Source organism: Triticum aestivum, chromosome 7D (assembly GCF_018294505.1).
Source record: "Triticum aestivum cultivar Chinese Spring chromosome 7D, IWGSC CS RefSeq v2.1, whole genome shotgun sequence".
Lineage (NCBI taxonomy): Eukaryota > Viridiplantae > Streptophyta > Magnoliopsida > Poales > Poaceae > Triticum > Triticum aestivum.
This window is the reverse complement of record NC_057814.1, coordinates 5385155-5402696: the sequence shown is the minus strand read 5'-3', so window position 1 is coordinate 5402696 and position 17542 is coordinate 5385155. Positions and strand designations below refer to the sequence as shown.

General features: G+C 46.8%; 1 protein-coding gene across 3 annotated transcripts; it reads left to right on the top strand.

Annotated features, from left to right (window-relative positions):
* The first annotated feature begins 3478 nt into the window (after positions 1-3478).
* LOC123168139 (protein yippee-like At4g27745) lies at positions 3479-5214 on the top strand. Of its 3 annotated transcripts, none has more exons than XR_006484218.1 (4): positions 3479-3613; positions 3965-4068; positions 4546-4850; positions 5027-5137. XR_006484218.1 is itself a non-coding variant. In XM_044586012.1 (4 exons), the coding sequence occupies exons 2-4, from the start codon at positions 3976-3978 to the stop codon at positions 5178-5180; spliced, it is 471 nt and encodes a 156-aa protein (XP_044441947.1). In that variant the 5' UTR covers positions 3479-3613; positions 3965-3975; the 3' UTR covers positions 5181-5214. The 3 variants fall into 3 exon arrangements, 2 of the variants coding, with proteins under 2 accessions (XP_044441947.1, XP_044441946.1); XM_044586012.1 differs by having other exon boundaries at positions 4546-4769; positions 5027-5214; XM_044586011.1 differs by having other exon boundaries at positions 4546-4769; positions 5024-5214.
* The last annotated feature ends 12328 nt before the right edge of the window (positions 5215-17542 follow it).

Sequence of the window (17542 nt, the reverse complement as noted above, 5' to 3'; positions counted from 1 at the left end):
TCCTTACTTCGGACTTCGATGCATATATGCCACCGGATACTTTAATTTGTAAATTGCCTTTTCTTTTTGTCATTTCTTACAAGTAGGTCCCGTGTGAAATCCCGCAAATGCCTCTACCTACCCATTCCAATTGACAATGGCAGCATGTTTGGTTGGGGGTAATGAGATATAGGGAATGGGAATTGAAGGGGTATGGATCTTCAAATCTAATGTTTCGTTGGGGGGATTGGGAATTCAAAAGGGAATAGGCATGGGACTTTAGACTTCAACTCCCGCCGTTTTATTAATAGAGGAAGGGTGGGAATTGGAAGAGAATTGTTTTAGTGAGTCCTTACGTTAACTTCCCATGTCTAGTCTCACTCCAATTCCCATGAACCAAACAAGGGAATAGAGCAAATGCCCTGGCCGACCCAATTGACTGACACTGGAGTAGAGAGGAGGTCGATCGTTCCCCATCTCTCTCGCCTCAGCTTCTCCTCCTTCCTCTCGTCGGCGACGCACTCCACGGAGGCGCTTCTCCACGGGCGGGGAAGCTCATCCCAGCGAAGCACGGTGAGTCGTCTTCCACCTCTCCCGCTCATCCCCTTCTCCCCGCGGCGGCGACCTAGGGTTAGGTTTAGGAGCTCGCCGCCGCCCCGTGCCCCTGCTGGCCGCCCGTGTTGGAGTTGTGTCGAATATAGTGTACAAGGCCCCGTGCCCCGATAGTTGTATTGTGTTTAGATAGGATATGGAGTCGTGTCCTAGTAGGACACTTGTATCCTAGGTCTCTCATATATAGTGGGGGTAGACACACGATGTAACCTATGCCAACATAATAGCACAGACGCGCAAGGGGGAGCCGGCGGCATGTGCCGGCGCCCGGGTGGCCGGTGTGCGGTATTGTAACGGTGTCACGGGGAGGAGCGCCCGTAGTCAAGCCCCGGGGATGTAGCCATATCGGTGAACCTCGTTAACAAATCTCGGTGTCGTGCTCTTGTGATTGCTTGGTCATCGGATGATCGACGGTATGCCTCGGATTTATTCTAACAAGTGGTATCAGAGCAAGGTTACGAAGAGACTGTTGCGTTGAGCCGAGTTGATTCGCTGATTTAGTTCGTCACGGGAGACGATCGTGTATCAGCAGACGAAAGCGGCGGTCGAAGAAATCGATGGAAGCAGCGGGGCGTAATGCGTGCAAGCTGGCGGCGATTTGTTCATAGTCTCGACGAGGTGTCATCGAAATCAACGGCGTCAGGAGAGTCGTGCGGCGGTCGGTCGATGGATTGATGGTGCGAGTGTACTCTAGGCGGGCGCTGAGATCGCTGGCGCTTGGTGGCTCATTGGGTAGGCAAGCCTAGGCGGGGCTGGCCGTAGCGACCCTGCAGGTGGGCAGGGCAAGGCGTGGCAACGCGAGCAGGTACAGATGGCCGGTGAAGCACGCAGGAAGCGCAACAAAGCAGCGAAACGAGTTTTGTTTTGAAAAAAAAAGACCGGGTCCTTGTGTGACACGGACGGAGGCAGATCAATCGGCAAGGAAAAAGTCTATCAAGGGATATGCGTACATCAGGAAGGCTAAGGATATGACAAAGCAAATAGCTAGCATTGAGAGTTGAGCCTAGGAGCTACACCACGTGAAGACCAACATTGTTTTGGTTGAATTTCTACTAGTACTGGGAGGTGACCACGTTAGGTTTGCTTATGTACTTTGGGCATCACGTGCAAAGCTGAGATAATTTTTCGCAGGGTCAGCCGTACAAAGAATTATGGCGCCAACGGGTACCGGGTTTGAGGTGGAGAAGTTCACGGAACTGAAAACCTTGGGTTATGGCAGACAAAGATGAAAGATTTGTTGGCGCAATAGAGATGCTTGAAGGCGTTGCAGGAAGTCATGTCAGCTAAGATGGAATTATCAGGTGATGGATGAAAATTCACGGAAGACGATTTGGGAGCCTTGAGTGTGTCGTGCAGCCGGAAAAGTTTGGCTGGGTCGGACTAGATAGTCTGACGGATCGACGTGAGTCGGTTGGAATAGAAGACGGTGGTGGGATCGGCGACGACGACACAGGGCGTGATGCTGATGGTGACCGACTTCTGGGCATGGAAACACGTGGCGCAGGCCCGAGGCTTGTGCGGCTTCGACAAGACTATGGCGCGAGATTGATTCAAGGTGGTGTATACACGGAGCTTCAAGTCGATGAGGCGCAGGAGTGGACTGATCATCTACCATGGAGTCTTGTTGAAAGTGGAGCTGGATTGAGGGGCTACGGTGTAAGGATCCAGAGAATCGAAGCCTATTCAGCAAGGGGGAAAAGCGAGTGACATGCAGTTCGGACTGGAGCCCAGTGGTCCGATGGAAGCGTGAAATTCGTCATCGGTCGGTGTTGATCGATGGTACTCTGCAGTGGGGTTGAGTGGTGTGGGTTCGCGACCCTTGAGACTCGACCAGGACAGCGGAGGCTCGACGCAGTAATAGCGGCGAGGCGTGCGGTGCGCACGGGACATGGAGACGGGCCAGGGCTCTGGTGGTCATACATGTGGTGAGACAACTGCGAAAATGACTCGGGATGACAACAGGCAACGGTAAAATTCTTTCAAGTTTCAGACAGGCGGTCAAGAAAGGAGCGGTGATGTTGAGTTCAGGTAACTCTTATGTGTGACACCCAATATGTGAGTTGTTCATTTTCATGCAGGTCAGTGATCAGTGTGTGATGGCGTTGGATTGATACTCTGGAAGTTAGGAGCGCAAACTAGAGTAATGTGGAACTTAATTTCGCTCGAGTATTGACTGTGGTCAAGAAAAGAAGGGACTGCAAGTTGCAGATGGAGTCACGTGGAGTCTTGGAGTAGCAGCGGTGCTCATGGGATAAGCTCAAGTCCAATGTACATGGAAGTTTGACGCATTAACGAATTCAAGGTGGTGGAGAATATTCGCCAAGGTGGAGTTTGTTGGAGTTGTGTCGAATATAGTGTACAAGGTAGGTTACAATTGGACTTGTAGTTGTATTGTGTTTAGATAGGATATGGAGTCGTGTCCTAGTAGGACACTTGTATCCTAGGTCTCTCATATATAGTGGGGGTAGACACACGATGTAACCTATGCCAACATAATAGCACATGCGCGCAAGGGGGAGCCAGCGGCATGTGCCGGCGCCCGGGTGGCCGGTGTGCGGTATTGTAACGGTGTCACGGGGAGGAGCACCCGTAGTCAAGCCCCGGAGATGTAGCCATATCGGTGAATCTCGTTAACAAATCTCGGTGTCGTGCTCTTGTGATTGTTTGGTCCTCGGATGATCAACGGTATGCCTCGGATTTATTCTAACGGCCCGCCCCGGCCCCTAGGTCGTCTCCCGCTTCCTCGACCTGAACGAACGTGCTGCTGCCGCTCCCGCTCGTGGCAGGCCCGTGCTTCTCCTGCTGTTCGGCGCCGGCAGCACACTGCTGCTGCTGCTGATATCCTAACATGTATGCATCACAGAATCTGGTGCAGACATGGGGAATTTCGCGTCGAGTGATGCTTCTTCTTCGGTCAAAGAGGCGCAAAGGGTATCAGCAACCAGCTCCGCACCACCGCTGAACTGCTGCCAGGTGCCCAAGGGCTCAAGGAGGAAGCACTGGGACTCTGGGAGCATTGAAGGTAGTATGCTTCACCTCTTTTAATTAGAGGCTTCTTCAGTTGGTATACATTCTCACCACTACTGATTCTCACAGTCTAGCAGACTAGCACTAGTGCACAAAACAAACATGTGACAAAACAAAAAAGGAGATAAGAGGGCACTCAATTTTTGTATGATCCCTTACCTTCAGTTTTGTATGATCAAGATGGAATCCATCAATTAAGATGCCCAAAGAAGATACCTGGCTTATATTGATATACGTTCTGCACTTAGCGGGTTCCTTCCTTGTTGAGTTCCTTCCTGAGAGATTGGACCTGGTTTCCCTACTTGGTTGTGCAGTTATTTGATTCCTAATTTGATTGGTGAATCAGATTGGTTGGAGATGGCGGAATTGGCCGGGCCGCGGGTATACAGCTGCTGCCATTGCCAGAACAACGTATGCCTCCACGACGATATCATCTCCAAGGCCTTCCAGGTGAACAACTTCACTAAGGGAAGGATAATTTATTTGCTTCTTTTCCTTACTGACGACTTTGGCCCCTGCGTTCGGGATCAAGAGTGGACAGACCTTAATAATCAATAAATAGGAACTTAGATGGACCAGTTATGCTATACTGGTTGGGGATGTCATGCTAAAATTACTAGTAGTAAGTACTTATCAACTAGCTAGGGACTTTAAATTGGCTCATCAACTGCAGTGGAGAGGTCCGACAATACAATATGAGAACGTTTCTGTAGCTGAGTTTAGCTAGCATTTGTTTTTCTATACTTACATAGTGAAGTTTCAGTTAACCAGAGATACTACTGTGATCTATCTATGTGTACAATTCAGATGTTGAGACCTCGATACGGTATGCTATGATATGTCTATCTCAATTTTGATTGTGTTTGGAGGATAAATACAATACTCATACTATCTCTCCTTTGCTTGCTCTTTTGGATGTTGTACTAGGGGAGGAATGGCCGCGCATTTCTCTCCTCTCACGCCATGAACATCACCACGGGGGCCAAGGAGGACAGGCAGTTCATGACGGGGCTTCACACGGTCGCCGACATCCACTGCCGTGACTGCCGCGAGGTGCTTGGATGGAAGTACGAGAGAGCCTACGAGGAATCCCAAAAGTACAAGGAAGGCAAGTTCATATTTGAAAAGGACAAGATCGTGCAGAAGAATAGGTAAGAAATGGAAAAGAGATTCAACCAACCATGTGCCAGCCAGAATGTTCTTATGGATCATCCATGCCTTTGTACATAGCAGTCTGTTGGTGTTATTTCCATGCCATTTGTAATTTGCAATGGTTATCAGTCATTGTTTGGTCATTCCGGTTTATGTATTCTACTACTCTGGAGCACCACATACTAGTACTTGTCCACTATCATTGTGTGGTTGTTAGGTTCCTAATTCAATTGGTGAATCGGATTGGTTGCAGCAGAGAGATGGCGGAACTGGTTGGGCCGCGGGTGTACAGCTGCCGCCATTGCCGGAACCACGTCTGCCTCCATGACGATATTATCTCCAAGGCCTTCCAGGTGAACAACTTCACCCAGGGAAGGATAATTTATTTGCTTTTCCTTGGTCATCACTGACTTTGGGCCTTTGGGCCTGTGTTAGGGATCAAGAGTGGACAGGCAGAGCTTAATCAATAAATTAATAGGAACTTAGATGGACCAGTAATATATGTTGGGCTGGTTGGGGATGCCGAGCTAAAATCAGTAATAGTTTCCACTAGCAATTTTAAATAGGTCCATTCATCAACTGCGGTGGAGAGGTCCAACAATCTGAGAACGAACATCTATGTAGCTGACTTTAGCTAACCCTCAAAAAAAAACTGACTTTAGCTAGCATTTGTGTTTCTACATTTAAATAGCGGAGTTTCCTTCAGTTAACCAGAGAGAGAGATACTGTGATCCATCTGTACCAGCGGTTAGTCGTCGGAGGCTGTCACACGAGCTCCATTCAGATGCTGAGACCGCGATATGCTATGATCTGTCCATCTCAATTTTGATTGTGTTTGGAGGATAAATACATGCTACTGATACTGTCTTTCCTTTGCTCTTTGTTGGCTGCTGTTGTAGTATCAACTAGGCACTTTAAATAGGTTCATTCATCAACTGCATGCAGTGGAGAGGTCCAACAATACAATCTGAGAACGAAGTTTAGCATTCTGTACTTACATAGCGGAGTTTCACTCAACCAACCAGAGATGTGTGATCTATCCATAGCGGCGATTCAGATGTCAAGACCTTGACACGCTATGATGTGTCTATCTCAATTTTGCTTGTGTATGGAGGATAAATACTAGTACCTTTGTTCTTTCGGCTGCTGTTGTAGGGGAGGAATGGCCGCGCGTTTCTCTCCTACCACGCCATGAACGTCACCACAGGGGCCATGGAGGACAGGCAGCTCATGACGGGGCTCCACACGGTCGCCGACATCCATTGCCGTGATTGCCACGAGGTGCTCGGGTGGAAGTACGAGAGGGCCTACGAGGAGTCCCAGAAGTACAAGGAAGGCAGGTTCATATTCGAAAAGGCCAAGATCATGCAGGAGAATTGGTAGGCAAGTAAACAAAAGATTCAACAAGCTATGTGCCGGCCAGAATGCTCTCATGACTTTGTACATAGCTGTCTGTTGGCCTTATTTCCATGCCATTTGCAATTTGTTGTGTGCGGAGACAAAATTATGTTCATTTGTGTGGGAACCATTTTCTCATTGATGATAAATAAATGGATGGTTTCACAATATGTGGTTGTATTTCCCCAATTTTGTTGTGCTTCAGCATCAATCAAATCAAATTAAGTAATGTGTCAAGGGTTGGTCCGTACCTTGTTCAGACCAATTGCAATTTCTCATTGACCAACAAACACATTCACCCGAATACCTGAGCGATTTTAACATTTTTTCATGGCAATAGTCATTCTGTGTGAATGGAATGAAGTTGTTTCTACAGTAATTTTGTTTAGCTGCGAGCTTTCGTTGCAGGATCTTGACCTCTTCGGTAATTAAGTGTAGCTCCAGTAAGCTGAAGGAATTGGAATACAATCCTCAGTATGATGGTATGTCAAATAGCTGTTCATGTCCTCACGCCTGGCAACAGAAAGAGTTTGCACACGTACAAGGAAAACAAGCTTTAAAGACATGCCTGAAAATGCAGATGGTTTTAGCTTCTACTCCCTCCGTTCCAAAATATAAGTCTTTCTAGAGATTTCAATACGTGACTACATACGGAGCAAAATGAATGAATCTACACTCTAAAATATGTCGACATACATCCGTATGTTGTAGATCATTTGAAATGTCTAAAAAGACTTATATTTCGGAACGGAGGGAGTAGATAGAGAAGTTCTCTAGTAAAGGGTGTAGTTGCAGTATTCTGGACTTTGTGGAAAGTCTGAATTGCGTCTAGGTTTACCCGCGTGATTCCAGTCTTATTACTTTTCAGATCGCTCTCACTGATTGTCCTGTTGGTCTAGGTTACAGAGAGGAAAAGTTGCGTCGCTGATATCTAAAGTTGCCGTGGATTTCTTGAACACAAGCAGATGATGTCTTGTCCGCCAATGACTCGCAGACTGGGGGTGGACTGAAGCTCCTAGTTCGCTGGCTGGTGTTATCACATCAGGTTTCCTCTAACTCACATCCAGTACTCTAGTCTAGCAGATAACAGAAAAACATAGAAGCATACAGGCTACGCCAACCGTGAAACTCTAAACGATGAAGCTATGGAAAAACAATCGGCACAACATCTGAACAGTAAAAAATACAGGAATTCAAAAATATTATCGTATACACACATAGACAACTATGAATCATAAATATCCATTACAATAACTTCAAGCAAGGAAATACAAGAGTCCCATGATGATGCTATGCCAACCGTGGAACTCTAAATGATGAAGCTATGAAACAAATAATCATTACAACATCTGAGCAGTAGCAAATACAGGAGTTCAAAAGTATTATCAGACACGCATAGACATTACTAATCATCAATACTTTTATATTAACTTGAAGCAAATAAAAATATCAGCCTAATATGTTGCTTCATGCTTCTTCAGAGCTCTTCTTACTCAATTTGTAGTTCCCTTTCTGGCCCGTCTTTTCCATGCAAGAACGGCAAACACATACATCTGATCATATGTCTTGTCAACCACGCGGAAATAAGCAACCCTCCATGCTTTCTTAAACAACAAGATGCAGAACACAACCCAGAGACCCAGAATAAATCCCAGAGCGAGTCCAAAATAAAAGGTCATTGGCTCAAAGGAATGTTCATTCCCTTTTTGATCATCTTGCCTTGTTACATTCTTTCCCGAGCAACTGTTTGGAAGAGGAGGCCCGCAAAGACCATTGTTGCCATTGTACATGAAAGGTTGCTGGTTGTAGAGGGTATCAAGCTGACGTCCTGATGGTATTCTTCCTGTTAGATTGTTATCAGACAAGTCCAAGTAGCTCAAATAGGTTATATCTGACAGGCTCGAAGGGATCCCACCAGAAAGCATGTTCCTTGAGAGGTCAAGTGATTCCAATGCCTGCAAGGCCCCAAGCTTGAGCAGCTATTTCTTCTGGGATTACCCCAGTTAATTGGTTGAAAGATAGGTCAATGCTCACCAAATCCCAAATGCCAATACTATAATTAAGTTCCCGTCCCTTGAGGACCACAGAGGCAAAATCATATGCATGAACCATATCCGAGTAATTGCCATAAGTATCCGAGTCAACCGTAGAATCCTTTACATACTTCCTTGTCATGGCCGTTAGATTTGACAGATGCCACGGTATGGCACATGATAAGGCATTGCCTGCTAGGTTCAGATGATGAAGACGACTAAGATTTGAGATGGTAGCTGGGATTTCTCCAGAAAACAAATTCTGGTTTAGTCGCAAAAATCGTAGTTCAACCAAATCTTCAATCCACAATGGCAACCTTCCGAAAAAACTATTACGTGATAGGTCTAGAGACGTCAATTGTTTCCAATCTTTTAGAAACGATGGGAAGTTGCCAGAGAATCTATTGTTACTCAACATGAGAAAGGAAATATTCTTCGCCCCAAAGCACTGAGGAACTTGTCCCTCGAAAAGATTGCTGCTTAATTCCAGCGCCTCCAAGAATTCCGCTTTGCAGAAAGATTCGGGAATACTACCAGTTATTTGATTGGAGCTCACTGCTAATGAACTCAAATATTGAGTCCCAATGTTTGATGGCAAATTTCCAGATAAACAGTTTCCAGACATGTCCAGGAAGGTAATATTTCTTGGCAAGTTCGGAATTTCACCAGTTAGTTTATTTGAATTGATAAACAAACTTTGAAGTGACATGAATTCCATGTTTCTTGGCAACCTACCACCGATTTCTTTGGAGATGTCCAGATATGTGACTTTTGCAAATGTAGTGTTGAACCAGTCAGGAAGCCTATCAACTATACCCGTGCTTGATATATCCATCAGGAGAATGTCCACTTGGAACTGAAGCCATGCAGGAAACAAAGGGCCTAGTTGGCAATGATAGACCCTCTGGATCACTAGGCTAGATTAGATCCGGTATACAACCTACCTTGTGCAGCAGAGGATGAACTCGAGGAGGCCATCGTGGTGCTGGGGCGCACGGCGATGGCGGAGAGTGGGCAAGGTGGAGGTGGCGGCGATGTGTAGGCAGTGGCGGCGGCGGAGCTTCCCGTCACTGTCAGCGCTAGACCTAGATCGGGTCGGGGTTTTCGGTGGGGAGACTGGCAACGCGGTGAACCTCGTACTGCGTGCCGCCGGCCCCCACCTCTTTATGTAGCGCTGCGTGACAGGGGCCCGTCAACCATATTGTGGTTGGGCGCCCCCGATCAGGGCGCGGATCAGGGGCCCGGTGGGCCGTTGGGCCCACACGGAAAGAGATCAACCTAACATTCTCCCCCTTGATCTCAACTTTACTTTTAACTTTACACTTTCTAGTTTATCTGTTTCATCACATATTGGTACATAGAGCATGTTTCATCGTCACGGCTTAATTGCCGTTAGAATCATACAGCTACAACATACTTTATGTTCAGAAACAAATTCTGTTCCTTTTGGGCCTATCCAGGAATCATAAGGCTTTCCCTTAAACCCATGCCGGCTAAGTGTTCCTTGAACACATTGGGTGGTAAGCCTTTCGTTAGCGGATCCGCAAGCATATCCTTTGTCCTTATATGCTTGAGACTTATAGTTTGATCCTGAATTTTATCTTTCACAACATAATACCTTATCTCTATTGTTTTGGCAGCATTACTCGACTTGTTGTTGTGAGCGTAAAATACCGCGGGCTGGTTGTCGCAGTACATCTTTAGTGGTTTGTGAATACAATCTACCACTTTCAAGTCGGGTACAAATTTCTTTAGCCATATCGCCTGCCCCGTGGCTTCGAAGCATGCTATGAATTCTGCATACATCATGGATGATGCAACTATCGACTGTTTGGAGCTTTTTCACGAAATAGCTCCCCCAGCGAGGGTGAAAATGTATCCTGACGTGGATTTTCTATCATATCTGTCCCCCGCAAAATCTGTGTCTGAATACCCTTTTACCTCTAGGGAATCACTTCTCCTGTATATTAGCATGTAGTCCTTCGTGCCTTGCGGATAACGCAATGCTTTCTTTACCATCTTCCAGTGCTCTAGGCCTGGATTCTCTTGATATCTACCAAGTACCCCGGTGATAAAAGCTAAGTCAGGGCGAGTGCACACTTGTGCATACTGTAAGCTGCCAACTGCCGAAGCATATGGTACTGCTTTCATTTGATCGATCTCATACTGGTTCTTGGGACATTGAAATTTCCCAAAACTATCGCCCTTAACTATTGGAGCAGGTGTGGCTTTACTCGCATGCATATTATACTTTTTAAGAACCTTTTCTAAATATGCTTGCTGAGATAGTCCTAAGACTCCATTGTAAGAACTTCGCAAAAGGTCCAGGGACTTGGCCATATGGAGTGTGTCGACCGTAGTACTCTCCCCCACGGTCGGACCTTACTATCTTTATTCTTTTATCGTGCTGATTTTCAACTTCAGCTTTGAATATTTTAAATTTATCCAACGCTTCCGATCTTTCTTTGATTGGATAAATATAACCATAGCGAGAGTAATCATCTGTGAATGTTATGAACGAGTCATATCCATCCACACTTTTCACCGGAAATGGTCCACAAATATCAATGTGAATGATTTCTAGTGTGCCTGTGCTATGGATTGCACCTTTTTTGATTTGTTTTACGTACTTTCCTTTAATGCAATCTATGCATTGTTCTAAGTCTGAAAATTCTAACGGAGGAAGAATTTCACTTTTGACTAATCTTTCTATTCTCCCCTTCGAAATATGGCCCAAGCGACAGTGCCATAGTTTCGATGAGTCAAATGTTCTTTTCCTTTTCTTTTGTACTTTATTCGACGCAGAAACATATTCTTTCACATTGCAAACGGAATAGACTTTTTCACGAAGTGATAACAAATAAAGCTCATTATGTAGTAAAGCATCACCCACATAAGCATTATTTAACCAAATGGCACACTTGCCATGTCCAAAATAACACTCATAATTATCTTTGTCCAAGCAAGAAACACTTATTAAGTTTCTATTACATGATGGAACGAATAAAACATCTCTAAGTAGAAGATTGAATCCATCAGCTAACTCCAAGGAGATATCACCGACAGCTTCAACTTCTGCTTCAACTCCGTTCGCCACTTCAATGCATCTTTCGCTTCTTAGCGTAGTCCGCCTCGAATGGAATCCCTGTAAAGAATTTGCAACATGAACAGTTGCTCCAGAGTCAATCCACCAAGTGGATTTTGAAAACTGTGAATACAGGGATTCATTTACAAATGAAACTATACTGTTACCTCTTTTTGCCATGATCGACTTTAGCCAAACGGGACAGTCTTTCTTGTAATGCCCGGTCTTCTTACAGTGGAGACAAGTGTCTTTGTCCACTGAGAAAGGCTGTTGCTGACGCTGATGCTGATAGGAAACTTTTCCTTGTGGCTTTGAAGGAGAACTTTTGTTGTTTAGATTGTAATTCTTTCTTTTGTGACCATGCACATAGTTGAGTGTACCACCATGTGATGCTTTTAGTCTCTTCTCTTCTTGAACACACATTGCTATTGTCTTTTCTACGTCCCATGTTCCGGGTGACATATTATAGTTCACTACAAAAGCTTCAAACTCCTTTGGCAATGAAGCCATGACAAGGTGGACCAGGAGCGCTGGTTTGATCTCCAGATCCGCATCCATTGGTTTGAGCTTTGCAGCCATATTGCTCATCCTGAGGATGTGCTCTCTTATGCCATGACTGCCACCTCTGTATTTTTCTGTCACCAGTTGCTCTAACACCTGGGTGGCATATATCTTTGAAGAGCCAGTGAACTGGCTCTTTATCTTTGAGAGCAACTCCCCTGCGGAAGTGCACTCTGCAATGGAGCCCACAATGGCGCTCTCAATGGTGTTCTTTATAAAGGCCATGCATTTTTTATTTGCATTGACCCACTTTTGATTATCTATGAGGTAGGACTGCTCCAAAGGAGCATAGTCCCCTCTCTTTTTAGCCCATGCAGCATCATCGTCAGTAGCCTCTCTTACTGGCTCTGTGGGTCTGACCGGCTGTGGTTTCTCCACAACCCAGTCAAGATCAGCACAAACAAACGCCAGTTCAACTTTCTTCCTCCACTCAGTGTGGTTGTCACCTCTGAGTGTTGGAACTTCTTTTAGGCAACTCATCAAATGGAAGCCTCCTGAAATTACAATTTAAATGACATCAATTTAACAATCATATGTATTAATCTAACGTTGGTCAAATTAAACATATAACTGTCTATGCAATCAAATCTATATTACCGTTGGGCAAAAATTAGAAATAAATGCACCTTTAAATAAAACATGATCATGTTATTAACAACGTTGGTCATAAAAATAACATAATCATATTCATTTTAATAATCACTTTAACATGCTCTTAAAAAACTTAATACTATGGAAACTTTTATTTGCTTTGTAAAAGAGCATTAATTATTTACGCAGCGGAAAATCATGAATAAAAATTCACGAACTTTTTACTTTTTACAGAAACTTTTCTTTGACCGAATAAGAAATCATGAACTTTTTTAATTTTCTTTATAAAATTCATGAACATATATTTTCTGAAAATTTTCCATTTGCATTTTCAGAAACTTTTTCTGTCACTTTTCTATTTTCTAGACAAAATTTTCGTTGGAAAAAATTGCATAGGAAAACTATTTAAAATCTGCCCAGAAAATGGACTAGAACTATTAAAAAACGAAAAAAGGAAAAACAACTGCACAGCCGGCCTCGGCCCAGCTCGCGCGGCTGCTGACCTTGGCCCAGCACGCGCGGCGGCGCCCGCAGCTGGCGGCCTCGGCCCAGCTCGCGCGACTGCTGGCCGTGGCCCAGCGCACGCGGTCGGCGCCCGCAGCTGGCGGCCTCGGCCCAGCTCGCGCCTCCCTTTCGGCCCAGTGGCCCGCAACCGCTTTAGGGTTTAGATCTGGGGCGTCCATCGCGATCCGACGGTCATCCGCAGTTCTAGCTGGATCAAAACCTGCGCCCGGTCGCCCCGATCGAACCCTAGGGTTATTCTCTTCCCGCACGCACCGCTCTCGCTCTCTCCGCTCCCGCTCGGGACTTCGCCGGCAACGGCGCCGAGCGCCGCCGCGTGAGAGCGCCGGCCGCCGGCGACGGCGTTGAGCACCGCGCCGCGCGAGCCTCTCCTTTCCCTTCCCCCTTTCTGTTTCTTTCTTCTGGACTTGCTCCCGCGGCGTGAGCACGGGGCTGTGCCCCGACCGCCCTGTCCGGCCGCCGGCGGCGGCGGCAAAAAGCCACCGTGCCGCGCGCGCTCCCTTTGCTGCGGCGGAGAGAGAGAGAGTCGGGCTTGCGCGCTCCTTTTCTTCCCTTCGAGCCGGCCTCTGCGATGCAGCGGGGTCGGGGCTCCGCCGGCCGCCGGCGGCGACAGCGCGCCACCGCGCCGCGCGAGCACCCTTTTCCCCTTCCCCTTCTTTTATTTTTATTTCCTTCTTCTCTCTATCCACCGAAACCACTGAGAGAGAGAGATCAGCGACGCCAACAGAGCCCTGCTCTGCTCCTTTGTGCGATACAGCGGCGCCTCCCCCGTCCCCCTTGCCGGTGCGCGCGAGCTCCCGAAGGAGAGCGTGCCGCCGTCAAGCGGTTCGGTGGTGGTGCCCTTTGCCCCTTGCGGGGTAGTGTTCTTCGTCCCGCATCCTCGGCGTGCCGATGCGATTTGGGATCGAGAGGAACGGCGCGGCCGAAGCGGCGGCACAACTTTGCTTTGAGATTTCTTTGCCCTCTTTTTGCTGTTAGGGTTCTTTGGGGAAGGGGAGGGAGTTCTTTTCTTTCTCTTTTTCATCTTTTTACCGAAAATCATCTAGCCAAGATGGCCTGATACCATTGATAGACCCTCTGGATCACTAGGCTAGATTAGATCCGGTATACAACCTACCTTGTGCAGCAGAGGATGAACTCGAGGAGGCCATCGTGGTGCTGGGGCGCACGGCGATGGCGGAGAGTGGGCAAGGTGGAGGTGGCGGCGATGTGTAGGCAGTGGCGGCGGCGGAGCTTCCCGTCACTGTCAGCGCTAGACCTAGATCGGGTCGGGGTTTTCGGTGGGGAGACTGGCAACGCGGTGAACCTCGTACTGCGTGCCGCCGGCCCCCACCTCTTTATGTAGCGCTGCGTGACAGGGGCCCGTCAACCATATTGTGGTTGGGCGCCCCCGATCAGGGCGCGGATCAGGGGCCCGGTGGGCCGTTGGGCCCACACGGAAAGAGATCAACCTAACAGGCAAGAGCCAAGATGTGTGTATTCTAAACTGAAGGGTGGTATCCAATCGGGACCAACTGCAATCCTCAAGGAATTCCCAGTTAAATCCAGCTCCTTTAACCTCATTAGACTTGTAAAATGTTCTTCGGTGAAGTCACCATTCAATTTATTGCCTCCGAGATCCATCATGATTAAATTGCAAAGCATACCGATCTCAGATGGCACATGTCCGCTAAGATTGTTATCTTCAAGATCCAATATGGTCAGATTACGGAGCATACCGATCTCAGATGGCACAGGTCCACTGAGATTGTTGGAAGAGAGATCAAGTTCTTTTAAACTAGAGAGCAGCCCCACCCCGTGCGGTATGCCTCCATTTAGGTTGTTCACAGAGATATCAAGAACGACTAAGCTGGTTAAGTGTGCTATCAAATCCGGCATGATTCCAGTAATATTGTTGGAGCCCAAATGCAACTCCTGCAGTTTGTTCAAGGGACACTGGGGCATCCTTGCTATAATATCTTTTATGTTTCCATCACTTTGACATGAAGAAAGGTCCAGGCTTCTCAGATTGCATAGGTTTCTGAAGCATGTAGTCATTATCCCCATGTTACGATTATATGACAAATCAAGGACTTGGAGGGACGTCATATGTGCCAGTGCATCAGGAGCTTGACCGTACAGTTCAGTGTCAGCAAGGTAGAGATGTTGGAGGCTTGTCAGATTCCAAAACCAACCCCTTGCCATTGGGTGGGCAAAGATGTTGTCGGAGAGATCAAGCCTCTCGAGTTTGGTAAGGTTAATATGTGGGAGTGAATGATTTGCGGTTTGAAGAGAGCAACCCCCAAGACCGAGGGTCTTCAAAGAAGGGATCATGTTGACGACATAAGGCCAATCAACTATTGTGCTGAGGTTTACCCAATTCATTCCAAGAGACTGCAAATTAGGGATGCGTGCTACCCATGAAATGTCTCTTGAGTACATACGTCCTGTGCAAAATTGGCATGAGAGGTCAAGATGCTGCAAGTTTGAGAGGTTGCCGAGCTGAGGGGGCACTCTGCCACAAAATGGTATGCCAGAGAGGTTGAGATATCTCAATCTCGTCAAAGAGCCCAAGAACTCCGGCATGTGACCACTTGGGCCCTCCAGGGAATTCATGCTGAGGTCAAGGTGCACAAGACGATCCATGGAGAGCAAAGAATTACTTATCTCGCCAACCAAACCTATGTTGTCTCCGTAGAACTCATCGAGGTAGTCTGCATGCACATTACGAAGATGAAGCCTAAGGACATGGCCGGTCCGGTTGCTGCACTTGACGCCAGCAGTCTTCGTTGTGCCAAGAGTGAAGGACGCCCAAGGGGTCGCTGGTGATGCCGCGCTTGAAGGACAGCAGGGCGTCCCGCTCCCACGGTATGCAGCTTGCGCCGACCGAGCCACCGGCTGGCCCGAGCTGAAGTGCATCGGAGGCCAGCAAGCTGGCCGCAGCTAGGATGCATATGATCAGGAGCTTGGTAGTGGTGGTACGCATGGTGAGGAAGACGATGGATCCGTCTCTGAGGTGTTACGAACTGGAGTTTATGGCAATTGTGAGCAATATTAGTTCATGTTTCTGACTGAGTCCATGCCCCTTGCAGACCGGCAATCTGAGGGCAACCCTGTGAGCAAGCATGTACACAGGTTTTTTGGGCAAGTTCACATCAGGAATGGAGAATTCCACACAAACTCCAAGGCCTGAATTCGTCTACTTGTGAGAGTCCACAAGCACCGACGTGCACGTTAGGCAAGTGAAGAGCACCACATGGTTTAGTAGAGGTGCATATAAGTGAAGATAATTTCAGGGCAGTTTGACTGTTTCTTTTAGTCCTTGTTGCTGCAGGGTTGCGCAATGATCCAGGATGAGCGGAACAAAACTGGCAAGGGAGCTCAGGGTATGGTGCTTTTCTCATGCTCCTTGGTGAGGATGAAAAAAACTGAAAGCAATGTTCATAATCCTAACAGTTTATCAGCATTGTCACGCGCAGTTGGAGGCTTTGAGAGCGGACGGGCGAACAGAGGCATTGGTTTCTAGAAAAGATCTCGTGCCATTTCTGAGACGTCACCGCTAGTATTTTGTTTCTTATTTTCTCAACCAGTTTCACCGGTGGATTCAGTCCACATCTCCCATGTACAACCTTACTGACTTGCAAACAAGCAGGATGGCAACAAGTACTCCGGAAGGCAGCTACATGGAAGGGGTGTGGCTGCTCTGTTTCTGACTACTTCTGATCCAGTTTCATTGCTAGCTCTTCACTGGACAGAGACACACATTCAGTCCATGCACAACATTACTGACTTGCAATTGCAAACATGGAAGGTATCAATTTGAACAACATTACCCACTTCGGTCATTTCAAGTACGAGCTCCATGGAACAATGCACATGCCCCAACCATTCTCGACCGAGAAAAAACCATTGAAAGAGACTGAACCTTAGCCAGCAATAGTCGCAGCACATGTTCCCCTGGCTAACGACAACAATCGGTACATATGTTCTTCTCAACTCTTTGGTCACTCGGTGCAGCTCCAGTCAGAAAAAGTATCGAATTATAAGCGCGACTCACCCTCGCCCTGCAGAATGTAAACAGTACCTAGTACTCCCTCCGTCCCAAAATAAGTGTCTTGAGCTTAGTATAAATATGTACTAGAGCTAGTACAAAGTTGAGACACTTATTTTGAGACGGAGGGAGTATGATGTTATGCCAAATAGTTCCTCACGCACTAGCAACAAGAAGTCTGCACACACATCCAGAAGGGAAACAAACAATTAACAAAATTCTGGACAAACGAAGCTACTAAGAATAATATATGACAACTAGCAAGTATCGATAGGACAGCAAAATGTTCTGAGAATAAGGCAGAACAGATATACTCCCTCGGTAAAGAAATATAAGAGCGTTTAGATCACTACTTTAGTCCTATCTAGGATTAGCTAACACATGAGTCCTATCCATTTGTATTGTTCCATGGATCTCGTACTTGAACAGAGGGAGTAGTTACTTGCACTTGAGTCCTATCTAGGATTTTACAAAATTGAGCTAGTAACCATACATTCATATGCACCATTTATCTTGCCATGACCCTTCCAAAAATATACAATGAGCGTCAGC